This window comes from Salmo trutta, chromosome 10 (genome assembly GCF_901001165.1).
Source record: "Salmo trutta chromosome 10, fSalTru1.1, whole genome shotgun sequence".
NCBI classification, from domain to species: domain Eukaryota; kingdom Metazoa; phylum Chordata; class Actinopteri; order Salmoniformes; family Salmonidae; genus Salmo; species Salmo trutta.
Genome location: NC_042966.1, coordinates 35,137,210 through 35,157,195, shown reverse-complemented (window position 1 = coordinate 35,157,195; position 19,986 = coordinate 35,137,210). Strand labels below are relative to the sequence as shown.

General features: G+C 39.7%; 1 protein-coding gene across 7 annotated transcripts in view; it reads right to left on the bottom strand.

The window, feature by feature from the left end:
* Positions 1–2,437: 2,437 nt before the first annotated feature.
* LOC115201621 (ribosomal protein S6 kinase alpha-2) overlaps positions 2,438–19,986 on the bottom strand; it is a 58,973-nt gene continuing 41,424 nt past the window's right edge. For 5 of the 7 annotated variants that reach the window (XM_029765400.1, XM_029765401.1, XM_029765399.1 and 2 more), the window contains 4 exons: positions 18,509–18,642; positions 12,704–12,829; positions 12,235–12,324; positions 8,816–10,328 (listed from right to left, as the gene is read on the bottom strand). In XM_029765400.1, the coding sequence (XP_029621260.1) occupies positions 8,874–10,328; positions 12,235–12,324; positions 12,704–12,829; positions 18,509–18,642 (1,805 nt within the window). In that variant the 3' untranslated portion in view covers positions 8,816–8,873. Of the gene's footprint in view, positions 3,284–3,751; positions 3,890–4,070; positions 4,189–5,763; positions 5,841–5,920; positions 6,083–8,815; positions 10,329–12,234; positions 12,325–12,703; positions 12,830–18,508; positions 18,643–19,986 lie in introns of those variants that run through there. The other 2 variants (XM_029765403.1, XM_029765404.1) reach the window with 2 other exon arrangements.

The following is a 19,986-nucleotide window of genomic DNA, read 5'->3' as shown; positions in this document are numbered from 1 at the left end:
AGAAATGTGTGGAGCGGTTGAAAAACGAGTTTCAATGACTCCAACTTAAGTGTATGTAAACTTCCGACTTCAACTGTATGTGTTTTATGCTGTGTTGAAAATATGAACACTAAATCAATCCACTCATATTGGTTCCATAATGTTTTAAGATGAATCTTTGTTGATATATTTGCCCCCCCCCCCCCCCCCAAAAAGCGCTATTTAACAGACAGGAAACAAGGTCATGCTAATAAATGCATACCAATGTATCTGCTACTAAAACAAATACGTCCCTCTAAAAAGTAATTTACCTAACACATGGTGCACTTCAGATCGGGTAAAAACACTTAAATCTGTCATGTATTAAAAAATCAAACAAACGGACATAAGCATACATTAATACACAAACATAATGGATAATGTAGAAACAATAAATACATTTGTTTGATACAATAACTTAAGTCACATTTACACAAGAAATATAACTTGCATTGACAATTTATAATGAGTGTTTCAGTACCCGTCCCCAAAACAAAAGTAGAATATTATGTTAGAAATTGCCAAAACTATCAAAAGCATCCAACATAACGCGCACTAGATTTTATAAAGAAAATAATATTGAACTGTAAGTTACAGAAAATAAATATTGTACACTACAGTATGTCTAACCTTATGAACCACCCTGAAAGTTATAGATTGATGCAGACCAGTAGAGGCTGCTGAGGGGAGGGCTGCTCATAGTAATTGCTGGAATGGAGTCAGTGGAATGGTATCAAATATGGTTTCCATGTGGTTGATACCATTCCATTGACACCATTCCAGACATTATTATGAGCCGTCCTCCTTCAGCAGCCTCTACTGATGCAGACATACAGTGCCTTCAGAAGTTATCAGACCCCTTGACTTATTTCACATTTTGTTACGTTACAGCCTTATTCAAAAATTTATTAAATTGTTTTTTCCCCTCATCAATCTAGACACAATACCCCATAATGGCAAAGCAAAAACAGGTTAAGAAATGTTTGCTAATTTATTAAAATGAAAAACAGAAATATCACATTTACATAAGTATTCAGACCCTTTACTCAGTACTTTGTTGAAGCACCTTTGGCAGCAATTACAGACTCGAGTCTTCTTGGGTATGACGCTACAAGCTTGGCACATCTGTATTTGGGAAGTTTCCCATTCTTCTCGGCAGATTCTCTCAAGCTTGGTCAAGTTGAAATGGGGAACGTCACTGCACAGCTATTTCCAGGTCTCTCCAGAGATGTTAGATTGGGTTCAAGTCCGGGCTCTGACTGGGTCACTCAACGACATTTAGAGACTTGTCCCGAAGCCATTCCTGTATTGTCTTGGCTGTTTGCTTAGGGTCGTTGTCCTGTTGGAAGGTGAACATTTGTCCCAGTCTGAGGTCCTGAGTGCTCTGGAGCAGGTTTTCTTCAAGGATTTCTCTGTACTTTGCTCTGTTCATCTTTGCCTCGATCCTGACTAGTCTTGCAGTCCCTGCCACTGAAAAACATCCCCACAGCATGATGCTGCCACCACCATGCTTCACCATAGGGATGGTGGCAGGTTACTTCCAGACGTGACGCATAGCATTCAGGCCAAAAAGTTCAATGTTGGTTTCATCACACCAGAGATTCTTGTTTCTCATGGTCTGAGAGTCCTTTAAGTGCCTTTTGGCAAACACCAAGCAGGCTGTCATGTGCCTTTTACTGAGGAGTGGGCTCTGTCTGGCCACTCTACCATACAGGCCTGATTGGTGGAGTGCTGCAGAGATGGTTGTCCTTCTGGAAGGTTCTCCCATCTCCACAGAGGATCTCTAGAGCTCTATCAGGGTGACCATTGGGTTCTTGGTCACTTCCCTGACCAAGGCCCTTCTCCCCCGATTGCTCAGTTTAGCTGGGTGGCCAGCTCTAGGAAAAGTCTTGGTGGTTCCAAACTTCTTCCATTTAAGAATGATGGAAGCCACTGTGTTCTTGGGGACCTTCAATGCTGCAGATATTTTTTGGTACCCTTCCCCAGATCTGTGCCTTGACTCAATCCTGTCTCGAAGCTCTATGAACACCTCCTTCGACCTTATGACTTGATTTTTGCTCTGACATGCTCTGTCAACTGTGGGACCTTATGTAGAACGGTGTGTGCCTTTCCAAATCATGTCATATCAATTGAATTTACCACAGGTGGACTCCAATCAAGTTGTAGAAACATCAAGGATGATCAATGGAAACAGGATGCACCTGAGCTCAATTTTGAGTCTCATAGCAAAGGGTCTGAATACTTATGTAACTAAGGTATTTCCGTTTTTTTATTGTACATTTGCTATTCATTATCAGGTATTGTGTGTAGATTGATGAGGATTTTATATGTATTTAATCCATTTTAGATAAGGCTGTAACGTAACAAAATCTGGAAAAAGTCAAGGGGTCTGAATAGTTTCTGAATGCACTGTATACTCTTTGTACTCATTCAGCTAGTTCAGTTTATTTTAATGTCTATACTAACTGTGGATTTCTGGAATGCTACAAAATGTACCAACGTATCCTTAGCAGCTGTAATTTAACTTTTAGACTGTGAACAATGTGTCAAAGTAACATTCCAACATGCTCATTTTCAGACACAGGGAAAAATACAGATGCTGTCGATAAAATCTCGTAAAATGTGTATCATGTAGTTATGAACTACAAGCTGTTCTAGACTTTTCAGTTACAGCCATTATGACAAAGTTTCAACTCAACGTTGCATAAGGTTACTTGGTCTCCTAGACAATATCATTCTAAACATACTCTACATAATACACAGGTGTCAATTAACAAACAAACAGTTTCAGATGCCACCTAAATGAAAAGGCAAATATGAATGAATAAAATATATTAATGTTAAATTTCTTCAATATAAATGATAAATTTAAGAACATTTGAACAGAATTCTGCTTTGTCTTCGATGCCACCATTTGTTTGTTTCGAGTGCATCTAAAATCTGTAAAGATTCCTGTCTTAGTGCAACAATGTGATGCATCTTCTCTACAATAATTTTTTTTCTTGTTACAAGTGGCTCCTCCTTGTTCCCACTACTGTAGACTTCCTTGTTCTTTGGACGGGCACTTAAACCAGTGTCTGATGAAAGTCATTGCACCTTGACCCATTTTCAAGCTGTCCCTGAATCATCTATGAGGGTGCTATAAACAAGTGGATGTGAGTCTCTTCATTCCTCTTCTCTGGGCCAAACTTGAACACTGCACAGGCTCCAGCTTTGGGGCCAGAGGCGATCGATTCAAAGCCAAGTATGTTGCAGCCATTGCTCCCTAGGGAGACAGAAAACACTTAAAGTATATAAAGTTATTCTATTCTAAAACTGCATAATTAAAGGGGGCAAAGCAAGTACAGTATGTGAAACGTTGAGCAGATTTCAAATTACTTTTGCTTACGTAAAGAATGCAAAAGTTCTACATGTAATGGTAGATCTGTACACAAGGTGGCAGTAGAATGACAGCACTTCTACAGAGGAGAAATTAATGTGTGAGACCTTTCATCAGTCAGCGCTTTAGAAGACAACGTAGCTTGTGATGCAAAACAATAACTATCACAATTAGCTAACATAATTTGCTTAGTGACAAAGATCGACTAGCCTGGTCAACCAGTCAAAGCGCTGGGCTGAGGTGAAACATTGTTGTTAGTCTGTTTTACGAGGCTAGAGATTGGCAACACGTACAGATGATGTTGCTTCTTACATTATGTCAGGTTTGGGCTTTTCATCAGGTTTTCCTCCTTACCTTAACAAGCTGTACATCCTGTCTGATGAGCTGACACTGAGACAGCTGTTCTTGGTTGACTATCCACTGGTGTCTGAGGACCTGGGGAGCCGTCAGCCGTTGGTGTGGATCCACATGGAGCATCTTAGTGACTATGTCCTATTGGAACCCGATACAGAAATAGTCTAGTTAGGACCAGTATGAAATGCGGCGTTGCAGCTAAACCAATGTGGATCGGATTTCATTTCAAACTTACATGAACAACAATTGGATGTGAGCTGGATTTATTAATCATTAAATAAACAGTGATGTGCTATTAATGAAGAACAAATAACTGCACCTTTGCAGCATCAGAAACCGTATCCCAGTTTCCGTCAGTGAGGGCATATTTTCCGCTACCAATGCGAGCCAGTATTTCCTCCGGGGTGTCATCAGGACCATTGGCAAAAGGGGTGAAGCTGTAAACACAAGGGTGAAGAAGGACAAGACAATCAAACCCTTTTCAATCAAACTTCCCTGCTCTACAGTAATACATGTGCTTTACTGTTGCACAGTAGGGAAAGATGCATGTGGGTTTGTTTGAATTTGGGGTCTTAAAATCTAGGTGTTTGTGAGGTGTGATTCTCCAATACCTCGGCTGAGCTATTTTTAGAAGTAATATGAGAATAATGGCGTCTCAACAGTGTCCCACTGGGCACAGACGTCAGTTTAACGTCTAGTTTTGATTTGCATTAGGTTGAGTTGTCAACTAACGTGAATTCAATGTGAAATCAACAAGAAACAAAAAAATAAAAATCACCATGTCATTGGATTTAGGTTAAAAGTTGGTTGAAAAAACATACAATTCCCTTATGTTTTCAAATCCAATCAGTTTTCCACGTTGATTGAACGTCATCACATTGAATTGTTTGGTTGAAATGACATGGAAACAATGTTGATTCAACCAGTTTTCACCCAGTGAAAGAATGCTGCTTTTTTCTAATGCCCTGATTAGAGATTTTAAACCTGAGCCGCAGGCTGGGACATTAAATTGTCAGGGCAGGTCCTGAGAGATTTGGGCTTGTGAAGAGTACAATTACAATGACTCTACCACAGACTCGACCTCAGCTTAGAAAGTAATCTGTCCTCCACTGTCTCTCTCACTGTCCCAAAAATGAGTCATTCAATCAGTGGTAGCCAGGAGAAGTAGCAACGTGCAAACGTTGCTCCCCTGCCAGGTTTAAATAAAAGAGTGATATTAGGTTTACCTTGCCGGGTTTAAATAAACCAGTGAAATTAGGTTTACGCTGCCAGGTTTAAATAAACCAGTGAATTAGGCTTACCCTGCCAGGTTTAAATAAACGAGTGAAATTAGGTTTACCTTGCCAGGTTTAAATAAACCAGTGAAATTAGGTTTACGCTGCCAGGTTTAAATAAACCAGTGAATTAGGCTTACCCTGCCAGGTTTAAATAAACGAGTGAAATTAGGTTTACCTTGCCAGGTTTAAATAAACCAGTGAAATTAGGTTTACGCTGCCAGGTTTAAATAAACCAGTGAATTTAGGGTTACCCTGCCAGGTTTAAATAAACCAGTGAATTAGGCTTACCCTGCCAGCTTTATTAAATAAACCAGTGAATTAGGCTTACCCTGCCAGGTTTAAATAAACCAGTGAATTAGGCTTACCCTGCCAGGTTTAAATAAACCAGTGAATTAGGCTTACCCTGCCAGGTTTAAATAAACCAGTGAATTAGGCTTACCCTGCCAGGTTTAAATAAACCAGTGAATTAGGCTTACCCTGCGAGGTTTAAATAAACCAGTGAATTAGGCTTACCCTGCCAGCTTTAAATAAACCAGTGAATTAGGCTTACCCTGCCAGGTTTAAATAAACCAGTGAATTAGGCTTACCCTGCCAGGTTTAAATAAACCAGTGAATTAGGCTTACCCTGCCAGGTTTAAATAAACCAGTGAATTAGGCTTACCCTGCCAGGTTTAAATAAACCAGTGAATTAGGCTTACCCTGCCAGGTTTAAATAAACCAGTGAATTAGGCTTACCCTGCGAGCATAGTGTAGAGTAGGATCCCCAAACTCCAGATGTCACAAGCAGCATCATACCCCTGCTTCTTCAGGACCTATGAAAGACATGGTCAATCTGTGTCACATCACAACATAGGGACGTACTTGAAATAAATAAGATCAAATGTCTCCTCACCTCTGGAGCCACAAAGTTTGCTGTGTAACAGGGCGTCATGAGGAGACCGTTTTCCGCCCTTAATTGTTTGGCGAACCCAAAATCACATATTCGGATCGATTCAGGATCTCCCGTTTCATCCACATAGAGGAGGTTGCTTGGTTTCAGGTCTCGATGTACCACCTATGACAAAACAGATAAGCTAATAGGAATGTACCAGGAGTGCTACTCCTTCACTTTGTTGAAGATTTTAATTGGACGTACATCGGTAACTGCTAGAATAAAACAGGTATCTGCCAGAATAAAGGAAACACCCCAGTAAATGAGGGATACAAAGTATATTGAAAGCAGGTGGTTCCACACAGGTGTGGTTCCTGAGTTAATTAAGCAATTAACTTCCCATCATGCTTAGGGTCATGTATAAAACATGCCTAGTAGCCAGTTATTTTGGTTACCATGGCTAGAAGAGGAAGGAAGGCCAGAGGAAGACTATTCACTCAGCTACCGTCTGGTAAACGGTACCAGAACATCGGCTCTCGGACCAACAGGTGCCGAGACAGCTTCTAGCCCTAAGCCATAAGACTGTTAAATAGCCAGACTGCTAAATAGTTCATTAAATGGTTACCTGGACTATCTGCATTGACCCTATCTTGCAGTGACTCTGTGCACACTCACAAGACTATATATACACACACTAAATACACACACTCACTCACGCAGACACAATACACTGACACACTCACACAAAACCCATACACATTCACATACACTACACACGCACATAACACACACACGACAGAACACAAACACACAGACACCATTACCGAAACAACAAACACACATACACATATCATTTGCAGCTGCTACTCTGTTCTATATTTTACTCTTATTATCTATCCTGATGCCTAGTCAGTTTACCCTGCCTTCATGTACATATCTACCACAAATACCTTATTATCTATCCTGATGCCTAGTCAGTTTACCCCGCCTTCACGTACATATCTACCACAAATACCTTATTATTATCTATCCTGATGCCTAGTCACTTTACCCTGCCTTCATGTACATATCTACCACAAATACCTTATTATTGTCTATCCTGATGCCTAGTCAGTTTACCCTGCCTTCATGTACATATCTACCACAAATACCTTATTATCTATCCTGATGCCTAGTCACTTTACCCTGCCTTCATGTACATATCTACCTTAAATACTTATTATTATCTATCCTGATGTCTAGTCAGTTTACCCTGCCTTCATGTACATATCTACCTCAAATACCTTATTATTATCTATCCTGATGCCTAGTCACTTTACCCTGCCTTCATGTACATATCTACCTTAAATACCTTATTATTATCTATCCTGATGCCTAGTCACTTTATCCTGCCTTCATGTACATATCTACCTCAAATACCTTGTCTGTACTGGTACTCCCTGTATATAGCTATTGCCTCTGCACATTGATCTGGTACTGGTACTCCCTGTTTATAGCTATTGCCTCTGCACATTGATCTGGTACTGGTACTCCCTGTATAGAGTATAGCTCCACATTGATCTGGTACTGGTACTCCCTGCATAGAGTATAGCTCCACATTGATCTGGTACTGGTACTCCCTGTATAGAGTATAGCTCCACATTGATCTGGTACTGGTACTCCCTGTATAGAGTATAGCTTCACATTGATCTGGTACTGGTACTCCCTGTATAGAGTATAGCTCCACATTGATCTGGTACTGGTACTCCCTGTATAGAGTATAGCTCCACATTGATCTGGTACTGGTACTCCCTGTATAGAGTATAGCTCCACATTGATCTGGTACTGGTACTCCCTGTATAGAGTATAGCTCCACATTGATCTGGTACTGGTACTCCCTGTATAGAGTATAGCTCCACATTGATCTGGTACTGGTACTCCCTGTATAGAGTATAGCTCCACATTGATCTGGTACTGGTACTCCCTGTATAGAGTATAGCTCCACATTGATCTGGTACTGGTACTCCCTGTATAGAGTATAGCTCCACATTGATCTGGTACTGGTACTCCCTGTATAGAGTATAGCTCCACATTGATCTGGTACTGGTACTCCCTGTATAGAGTATAGCTTCACATTGATCTGGTACTGGTACTCCCTGTATAGAGTATAGCTCCACATTGATCTGGTACTGGTACTCCCTGTATAGAGTATAGCTCCACATTGATCTGGTACTGGTACTCCCTGTATAGAGTATAGCTCCACATTGATCTGGTACTGGTACTCCCTGTATAGAGTATAGCTCCACATTGATCTGGTACTGGTACTCCCTGTATAGAGTATAGCTCCACATTGATCTGGTACTGGTACTCCCTGTATAGAGTATAGCTCCACATTGATCTGGTACTGGTACTCCCTGTATAGAGTATAGCTCCACATTGATCTGGTACTGGTACTCCCTGTATAGAGTATAGCTCCACATTGATCTGGTACTGGTACTCCCTGTATAGAGTATAGCTCCACATTGATCTGGTACTGGTACTCCCTGTATAGAGTATAGCTCCACATTGATCTGGTACTGGTACTCCCTGTATAGAGTATAGCTCCACATTGATCTGGTACTGGTACTCCCTGTATAGAGTATAGCTCCACATTGATCTGGTACTGGTACTCCCTGTATAGAGTATAGCTCCACATTGATCTGGTACTGGTACTCCCTGTATAGAGTATAGCTCCACATTGATCTGGTACTGGTACTCCCTGTATAGAGTATAGCTCCACATTGATCTGGTACTGGTACTCCCTGTATAGAGTATAGCTCCACATTGATCTGGTACTGGTACTCCCTGTATAGAGTATAGCTCCACATTGATCTGGTACTGGTACTCCCTGTTTATAGCTCCATTCTTGTGTACTTAATGTTATTCCTCGTGTTACTGTTTTTCTATGTATTATTATTGAACTCTGCATCGTTGCGAAGGGCTCGTAACAAGCATTTCAGTTATACCCATTGTATTCAGCGCATGTGACAAATAAAATGTGATTTGATTTGAAAAATGAAAAGATCTCAGTGATTTTGAAATAGACACTATTAAGATACTTTATGTTGGTGTTTCCTTCATTTTGGCAGTTACATGAATGATAGTGACCCTCTGTGAGTGAAGGTACTCCACTGTACATGAATGATAGTGACCCTCTGTGAGTGAAGGTACTCCACTGTACATGAATGATAGTGACCCTCTGTGAGTGAAGGTACTCCACTGTACATGAATGATACTGACCCTCTGTGAGTGAAGGTACTCCACTGTACATGAATGATACTGACCCTCTGTGAGTGAAGGTACTCCACTGTACATGAATGATAGTGACCCTCTGTGAGTGAAGGTACTCCACTGTACATGAATGATAGTGACCCTCTGTGAGTGAAGGTACTCCACTGTACATGAATGATCCTGACCCTCTGTGAGTGAAGGTACTCCACTGTACATGAATGATCCTGACCCTCTGTGAGTGAAGGTACTCCACTGTACATGAATGATCCTGACCCTCTGTGAGTGAAGGTACTCCACTGTACATGAATGATCCTGACCCTCTGTGAGTGAAGGTACTCCACTGTACATGAATGATAGTGACCCTCTGTGAGTGAAGGTACTCCACTGTACATGAATGATAGTGACCCTCTGTGAGTGAAGGTACTCCACTGTACATGAATGATAGTGACCCTCTGTGAGTGAAGGTACTCCACTGTACATGAATGATAGTGACCCTCTGTGAGTGAAGGTACTCCACTGTACATGAATGATAGTGACCCTCTGTGAGTGAAGGTACTCCACTGTACATGAATGATAGTGACCCTCTGTGAGTGAAGGTACTCCACTGTGCATGAATGATACTGACCCTCTGTGAGTGAAGGTACTCCACTGTACATGAATGATCCTGACCCTCTGTGAGTGAAGGTACTCCACTGTACATGAATGATCCTGACCCTCTGTGAGTGAAGGTACTCCACTGTACATGAATGATCCTGACCCCCTGTGAGTGAAGGTACTCCACTGTACATGAATGATACTGACCCTCTGTGAGTGAAGGTACTCCACTGTGCATGAATGATACTGACCCTCTGTGAGTGAAGGTACTCCACTGTACATGAATGATCCTGACCCTCTGTGAGTGAAGGTACTCCACTGTACATGAATGATACTGACCCCCTGTGAGTGAAGGTACTCCACTGTACATGAATGATACTGAACCTCTGTGAGTGAAGGTACTCCACTGTACATGAATGATACTGACCCCCTGTGAGTGAAGGTACTCCACTGTCTTGGTAATAGTGCAGAGAACAGCAGAGGCCTCTCGCTCAGAGAAACACTTCTGATAGAGTATTCTGTCCAGCAGCTCTCCACCTCTCATCATCTCCATCACAAGGTACACATACCTCCCATCGTCATAGACCTAGGGGCCAAAAATACATTTTAATACCATGTGGAGGTATTTATGAACCAAAGACTACATTAGTCTAGTCCTCACAGCTAACAAACAGTGGCTAGTAAAATCCAATGAGGACATACATTTGAAGTCGGAAGTTAACATACACCTTAGCCAAATACATTTAAACTCAGTTTTTTCACAATTCCTGACATTTAATCCTAGTAAAAAAATCCCTGTCTTAGGTCAGTTAGGATCACCACTTTATTTTAAGAATGGGAAATGTCAGAATAATAGTAGAGAGAATGATTTATTTCAACTTTTATTTCTTTCATCACATTCCCAGTGGGTCAGAAGTTTACATACACTCAATTAGTATTTGGTAGCATTGCCTTTAAAATGTTTAACTTGGGTCAAGCATTTCGGGTAGCCTTCCCCAAGCTTCCCACAATAAGTTGTGTGAATTTTGTCCCATTCCTCCTGACAGAGCTGGTGTAACGGAGTCAGGTTTGTAGGCCTCCTTGCTCACACACGCTTTTCAGTTCTGCCCACAAATGTTCTATAGGATTGACGTCAGGGCGTTGTGATGGCCACTCCAATACCTTGACTTTGTTGTCCTTAAGCCATTTTGCCACAACTTTGAAAGTATGCTTGGGATCATTGTCCATTTGGAAGACCCATTTGCGACTAAGCTTTAACTTCCTGACTGATGTCTTGAGATGTTGCTTCAGTACATCCACATCATTTTCTTTCCTCATGATGCCATCTATTTTGTGAAGTGCATCAGTCCCTCCTGCAGCAAAGCACCCCCACAACATGATGCTGCCACCCCCGTGCTTCACGGTTGGGATAGTGTTCTTCGGTTTGCAAGCCTCCCCCTTTTCCTCCAAACATAATGATGGTCATTATGGCCAAACAGTTCTATTTTTGTTTCATCAGACCAGAGGACATTTCTCCAAAAAGTACAATCTTTGTCCCAATGTTCAGTTGCAAACCATAGTCTGGCTTTTTTATGGTGGTTTTGGAGCAGTGGCTTCTTCCTTGCTGAGCGGCCTTTCAGGTTATGTCGATATAGGACTCGTTTTACTGTAGATATAGATACTTTTGTACCCGTTTCCTCCAGCATCTTCACAAGGTCCTTTGCTGTTGTTCTGGGATAGATTTGCACTTTTCACACCAAAGTATGTTCATCTCTAGGAGACAGAACGCGTCTCCTTCCTGAGCGGTATGACGGCTGCATGGTCCCATGGTGTTTATACTTGCGTACTATTGTTTGTACAGATGAACGTGGTACCTTCAGGCGTTTGGAAATTGCTCCCAAGGATGAACCAGACTTGTGGTCTACAATTTGTTTTCTGAGGTCTTGGCTGATTTCTTTTGATTTTCCCATGATGTCAAGCAAAGAGGCACTGAATTTGAAGGTAGGCCTCGAAATACATCCACAGGTACACCTCCAATTGACTCAAATGATGTCAATTAGCCTATCAGAAGCTTCTAAAGCCATGACAGCTTTTTCTGGAATTTTCCAAGCTGTTTAAAGGCACAGTCAACTTAGTGTATTGTTAACTTCTGACCCACTGGAATTGTGATACAGTGAATTATAGGTGAAATAATCTGTCTGTAAACAATTGTTGGAAAAATGACTTGTGTCATGCACAAAGTAGATGTACTAACCGACTTTCCAAAACTACAATTTATTAACAAGAAATTTGAGGAGTGGTTGAAAAACGAGCTTTAATGACTCCAACCTAAGTGTATGTAAACTTCCGACTTCAACTGAAGAAGATAAAATGAAATATTAGGGTCAGTGAAAATTCAATGAAGTTTGCAGGGGCACATTTTTCCTTAGGTATGCAAACTGGCAAGGTTCTCTGCCCTTATGGAGGGCTTTCAGCATGTGCGTGTGTATGGGAGTCATGGAATGATGACATACATCCTTCAGCGTGATGATGTTTGGATGCTGCCCGTATCTCAACAGAATCTCAATTTCCTCAGATGGATCTTTCTTAACTCTGTCGATGATCTGAAAGAGACACAACCCCTGTTAAATTACAACTGCTTGGTTCCCTCATGATAAAATGTGTGACTCAGAGCATCGTCTGCACAACATAGAGAATCATTGTCGCTGCGTGAATCATCCTAAGGGAGACTATATTATAGTTGAAAGGCTTATAGTTGTTGAAGTGCAATGGGTAGCCTACATACAGTATATCACAAGGCTGCAATAATTAAAGGTCGTACATCAACCTGGAATCCTTGTAGTGATCGTAACGTCCCTTTGTTGTATATGGTGCTGTTTCATGTAACTGACGAGCCGTGACAATAATTTCCTTCTCTAAGAATGATAAACTATCTATACATAAATATTCCCCTTGAAAAATCTACCCATACGGTTCACTTACTTTGACAGCATATTCAACACTGGTGATTTTGTGGATGCATCGTTTGCAGACAGAGTACGCCCCCAAGCCCACCTCCTCCTTTACCTCATACCCATCTGTGAAATGGATGTTGGTCCCATGAAGTTGCTGAAATGACAAACATGTCCAGCCATCACAAATACATTTAAGCATATTTTACATAAAAGCCTTTGGTCATAATCATGCTCCAGTAAGCTTGTCAACAGACTTCCTTACTCTTCGCTCATGTTATAATCCTGCTCTGGCAGACTAGGGAATCCATCAGTCCTTCTATAATCCTCAGACATATCCAGGGGAAGCCTATTTCATATGCAAAATGGAGCACACTGGTTTTCAAAACAGATCTACCATAGCTATCAAATGATTCCCCTGGTAAGAATGGTCCTTGAAGAACATTCTAGGTGAACAGTGTTTCTGCGTGGGTGCACTTTGGTCGCATTTCTCCTTTATCTTGTGATGTATCACTTTACATGTGGAGATTTAGGAAGTGTTCTTCTTTCATGGCTGTATGTCAAATCACAAATGAGAGCAAGAAAAGTGAACTGAAAATGTGAATGTACTACAGTTATAGTCTATCATGGTTTAACACATCACTACAGTAATAGTCTATCATGGTTTCACACATCACTACATTAATAGTCTATCATGGTTTCACACATCACTACAGTAATAATCTATCATGGTTTAACACATCCCTACAGTAATAATCTATCACGGTTTCACACATCACTACATTAATAATCTATCATGGTTTCACACATCACTACATTAATAGTCTATCATGGTTTCACACATCACTACATTAATAATCTATCATGGTTTCACACATCACTACATTAATAATCTATCATGGTTTCACACATCACTACAGTAATAACCTATCATGGTTTAACACATCACTACAATAATAATCTATCATGGTTTAACACATCACTACAGTAATAACCTATCATGGTTTAACACATCACTACAGTAATAGTCTATCATGGTTTCACACATCACTACATTAATAATCTATCATGGTTTCACACATCACTACAGTAATAACCTATCATGGTTTAACACATCACTACAGTAATAACCTATCATGGTTTAACACATCACTACAGTAATAGTCTATCATGGTTTCACACATCACTACATTAATAATCTATCATGGTTTAACACATCACTACAGTAATAATCTATCATGGTTTAACACATCCCTACAGTAATAGTCTATCATGGTTTAACACATCACTACAGTAATAATCTATCATGGTTTCACACATCACTACAATAATAGTCTATCATGGTTTCACACATCACTACAGTAATAATCTATCATGGTTTCACACATCACTACATTAATAGTCTATCATGGTTTCACACATCACTACAATAATAATCTATTATGGTTTAACACATCACTACAGTAATAATCTATCATGGTTTAACACATCACTACAGTAATAGTCTATCATGGTTTAACACATCACTACAATAATAATCTATCATGGTTTCACACATCACTACAGTAATAGTCTATCATGGTTTCACACATCACTACAGTAATAATCTATCATGGTTTAACACATCACTACATTAATAGTCTATCATGGTTTCACACATCACTACATTAATAGTCTATCATGGTTTCACACATCACTACATTAATAGTCTATCATGGTTTCACACATCACTACATTAATAATCTATCATGGTTTCACACATCACTACAGTAATAACCTATCATGGTTTAACACATCACTACAATAATAATCTATCATGGTTTAACACATCACTACAGTAATAACCTATCATGGTTTAACACATCACTACAGTAATAGTCTATCATGGTTTCACACATCACTACATTAATAATCTATCATGGTTTCACACATCACTACAGTAATAACCTATCATGGTTTAACACATCACTACAATAATAATCTATCATGGTTTAACACATCACTACAGTAATAACCTATCATGGTTTAACACATCACTACAGTAATAGTCTATCATGGTTTCACACATCACTACATTAATAATCTATCATGGTTTAACACATCACTACAGTAATAATCTATCATGGTTTAACACATCCCTACAGTAATAGTCTATCATGGTTTAACACATCACTACAGTAATAATCTATCATGGTTTCACACATCACTACAATAATAGTCTATCATGGTTTCACACATCACTACAGTAATAATCTATCATGGTTTCACACATCACTACATTAATAGTCTATCATGGTTTCACACATCACTACAATAATAATCTATCATGGTTTAACACATCACTACAGTAATAATCTATCATGGTTTAACACATCACTACAGTAATAGTCTATCATGGTTTAACACATCACTACAATAATAATCTATCATGGTTTCACACATCACTACAGTAATAGTCTATCATGGTTTCACACATCACTACAGTAATAATCTATCATGGTTTAACACATCACTACATTAATAGTCTATCATGGTTTCACACATCACTACATTAATAGTCTATCATGGTTTCACACATCACTACATTAATAGTCTATCATGGTTTCACACATCACTACATTAATAATCTATCATGGTTTAACACATCACTACAGTAATAACCTATCATGGTTTAACACATCACTACAATAATAATCTATCATGGTTTAACACATCACTACAGTAATAACCTATCATGGTTTAACACATCACTACAGTAATAGTCTATCATGGTTTCACACATCACTACATTAATAATCTATCATGGTTTAACACATCACTACAGTAATAATCTATCATGGTTTAACACATCCCTACAGTAATAGTCTATCATGGTTTAACACATCACTACAGTAATAATCTATCATGGTTTCACACATCACTACAATAATAGTCTATCATGGTTTCACACATCACTACAGTAATAATCTATCATGGTTTCACACATCACTACAGTAATACTCTATCATGGTTTAACACATCACTACATTAATAGTCTATCATGGTTTCACACATCACTACAATAATAATCTATCATGGTTTAACACATCACTACAGTAATAATATATCATGGTTTAACACATCCCTACAGTAATAATCTATCATGGTTTCACACATCACTACATTAATAGTCTATCATGGTTTCACACATCACTACAATAATAATCTATCATGGTTTAACACATCACTACAGTAATAGTCTATCATGGTTTCACACATCACTACAATAATAATCTATCATGGTTTAACACATCACTACAGTAATAGTCTATCATGGTTTCACACATCACTACAGTAATAGTCTATCATGGTTTAACACATCACTACAGTAATAGTCTATCATGGTTTAACACATCACTACAGTAATAATCTATCATGGTTTCACACATCACTACAATAATAGTCTATCATGGTTTCACACATCACTACAGTAATAATCTATCATGGTTTAACACATCACTACAGTAATAGTCTATCATGGTTTAACACATCACTACAGTAATAATCTATCATGGTTTAACACATCACTACAGTAATAGTCTATCATGGTTTCACACATCACTACAATAATAGTCTCTCTTGGTTTCACACATTCACCTTGTGGTCTGCAGGACATTCCATGCTAGTCTATTGTGTTCTATGAGAAATGTTGGCTCATTCATCCACACTGAAGCAGCTTCTAACCTCACTTGTTCAATACAATGGAAAAAGCAGAGGATCAAAATGTTCCCAGAGCGTTGCCACGGCAGAGCGCACATGGCCATGATGTCATCGAGGGAACTATGTGCTACCACAAATCAATATGCTTTGCTGAGGTCTGAGGGCACTGGGAGGCCTTTCTGGTGAGTGACTTTCTCACTCAGGTATGAACCATCTGGTACAATCAGTTATGCTGCTATCCATGTGAGTGGATGTGTTGTGCGCTGCAGGACACGAGAGGCCTTCTCTGGAGCAGTGGCTGAGATGGTTTAAACAGAAGACCATGGGGATCACCTCCATCTCACCACTGTCACCACATAAAATACATTGAATTCATCCGATGCTGTTTTTTATTTAACTAGGCAAGTCAGTTAAGAACAAATTTTTATTTACAATGACGGCCTACCGGGGAACAGTGGGTTAACTGCCTTGTTCAGGAGCAGAACAACAAATGTTTAACCTTGTCAGCTCATGGATTCGATCCAGAAACCTTTCAGTTATTGGCCCAACGCTCTAACCACTAGGCTACCTGCCGCCCCAAGGTAAGGGTGGTAGTTGATACTAAGCTGATAGGTAAGGTAAGGGTGGTAGTTGGTAGTAAGCTGATACTAAGCTGAAATGTAAGGTAAGGGTGGTAGTTGATAGTAAGCTGATACTAAGCTGATAGGTAAGGTAATGGTGGTAGTTGATAGTAAGCTGATAGGTAAGGGTGGTAGTTGATAGTAAGCTGATAGGTAATGGTGGTAGTTGATAGTAAGCTGATAGGTAAGGGTGGTAGTTGATAGTAAGCTGATAGGTAAGGTAAGGGTTGTAGTTGGTAGTAAGCTGATACTAAGCTGATAGGTAAGGGTGGTAGTTGATAGTAAGCTGATAGGTAAGGTAAGGGTGGTAGTTGGTAGTAAGCTGATACTAAGCTGATAGGTAAGGGTGGTAGTTGATACTAAGCTGATAGGTAAGGGTGGTAGTTGGTAGTAAGCTGATACTAAGCTGATAGGTAAGGGTGGTAGTTGATACTAAGCTGATAGGTAAGGGTGGTAGTTGGTAGTAAGCTGATACTAAGCTGATAGGTAAGGGTGGTAGTTGATACTAAGCTGATAGGTAAGGGTGGTAGTTGGTAGTAAGCTGATACTAAGCTGATAGGTAAGGGTGGTAGTTGATAGTAAGCTGATAGGTAAGGGTGGTAGTTGATACTAAGCTGATAGGTAAGGTAAGGGTTGTAGTTGGTAGTAAGCTGATACTAAGCTGATAGGTAAGGTAAGGGTGGTAGTTGGTAGTAAGCTGATACTAAGCTGATAGGTAAGGTAAGGGTGGTAGTTGGTAGTAAGCTGATACTAAGCTGATAGGTAAGGTAAGGGTGGTAGTTGGTAGTAAGCTGATATGTAAGGTAAGGGTGGTAGTTGGTAGTAAGCTGATACTAAGCTGATAGGTAAGGTAAGGGTGGTATTTACATTTAACATTTAAGTCATTTAGCAGACGCTCTTATCCAGAGCGACTCACAAATTGGAGAGCGACTCACAAATTGGGTAGTTGGTAGTTGGTAGTAAGCTGATACTAAGCTGATAGGTAAGGTAAGCCATACACATACAGTCCAAAGGAAAGAGGTCTCCCTGAAGCACCAAAAAAAGGTATCAATTATTTATATGAACGATATACATGAAGCAGATAATCAGAAAAGACCATTGAATATGAGTTGTTTTGATGTTTGATAGGCCTTTCATTCATTTACTCAACACTTTCTGAATAGAGTATCAAAAGTGGTTAATCTAATGTATTCTGATGTAATGCCATGACATCCCCATGAGGTTCCTTCCTGATATCATATTGATTTCTTCTTCATTTGTACATACAGAGTTTCAAAAACAAGGCTTGATATTGCCCTTGAAGTTGAGACTATAGAGACACCAACGTCCATTTGGTGGTTACATTTAATTCATGGAAAATTGAAAGTATATGGGAAAAGACAATTGCCTGAAGGATGTCATAAATATTGATATTTTTGATTATTTCAAATATTCCTTTGAGTATTTAATAAGTCTATATGGTTGATGGAGGAGCTGTATACCTGAGTTAATTAGTCCTCTCCCTCTAGCATACTCACTTGTACAATAGGGTTGACAGTTGAGTTCTGCTGTATTTCAGCAATGGACTGGTCCTGGTCCAGATTAGTGGCCACGAAGCTGAACCCTCTGAAGAGCTGGTGTGTGTTGTCACTGGGTGGAATGCCAGGCGAGTCTGATGGGAGAAGGTGACAGATGGTACAGAACCTGTTACAACCTCTACTGTCTGATGGGAGAAGGTGACAGATGGTACAGAACCTGTTACAACCTCTACTGTCTGATGGGAGAACAAGACAGACATGGGAACTTGGACATATTAGCAACTGGAAATACATTACATCAGTTAATTGAATGCCATTTATCATGAATTTACTTTTGAGGGGGCAGTCCCATCGTAGTGTACAGATGTGGCCTAAAGGGTATTTTTTATTATTATTATTTAACCTTAATGTACAGCTACAGCTACTGACATTGCACACTAGCAGCTGATTTACAAGGTTAAATATTGGTACTTTTATACCAAATTTCCTTTGCACATGGACTACGATTCATTGAGTACATTTACATGCACACTAATAATTCGACATTAAACTGATTATGGCAGTAGGCCGAATATAGCATTAGTCATGTAAACACCTTACTCTGCTTATCTTTTCACTTCGGCATAAAGTCATAATCAAAGTAAGCATACAGCGATTAAAACACCTGGTTTTCTGAGCACTCTTTCAAATTATTAGGACATGTAAATGCTTTAAATCAGAGTTATACTGTAGCAGTGGATTTGATATGGCCATGTGTTAGCATACTGTAGCAGTGGATTTGATATGGCCATGTGTTAGCATACTGTAGCAGTGGGTTTGATATGGCCATGTGCTAGCATACTGTAGCAGTGGATTTGATATGGCCATGTGTTAGCATACTGTAGCAGTGGATTTGATATGGCCATGTGTTAGCATACTGTAGCAGTGGGTTTGATATGGCCATGTGTTAGCATACTGGTAGCAGTGGATTTGATATGGCCATGTGTTAGCATACTGTAGCAGTGGATTTGATATGACCATGTGTTAGCATACTGTAGCAGTGGATTTGATATGGCCATGTGTTAGCATACTGTAGCAGTGGATTTGATATGGCCATGTGTTAGCATACTGTAGCAGTGGGTTTGATATGGCCATGTGTTAGCATACTGTAGCAGTGGATTTGATATGGCCATGTTAGCATACTGTAGCAGTGGGTTTGATATGGCCATGTGTTAGCATACTGGTAGCAGTGGATTTGATATAGCCATGTGTTAGCATACTGTAGCAGTGGATTTGATATGACCATGTGTTAGCATACTTTAGCAGTGGATTTGATATGGCCATGTGTTAGCATACTGTAGCAGTGGATTTGATATGGCCATGTGTTAGCATACTTTAGCAGTGGATTTGATATGACCATGTGTTAGCATACTGTAGCAGTGGATTTGATATGGCCATGTGTTAGCATACTGTAGCAGTGGATTTGATATGACCATGTG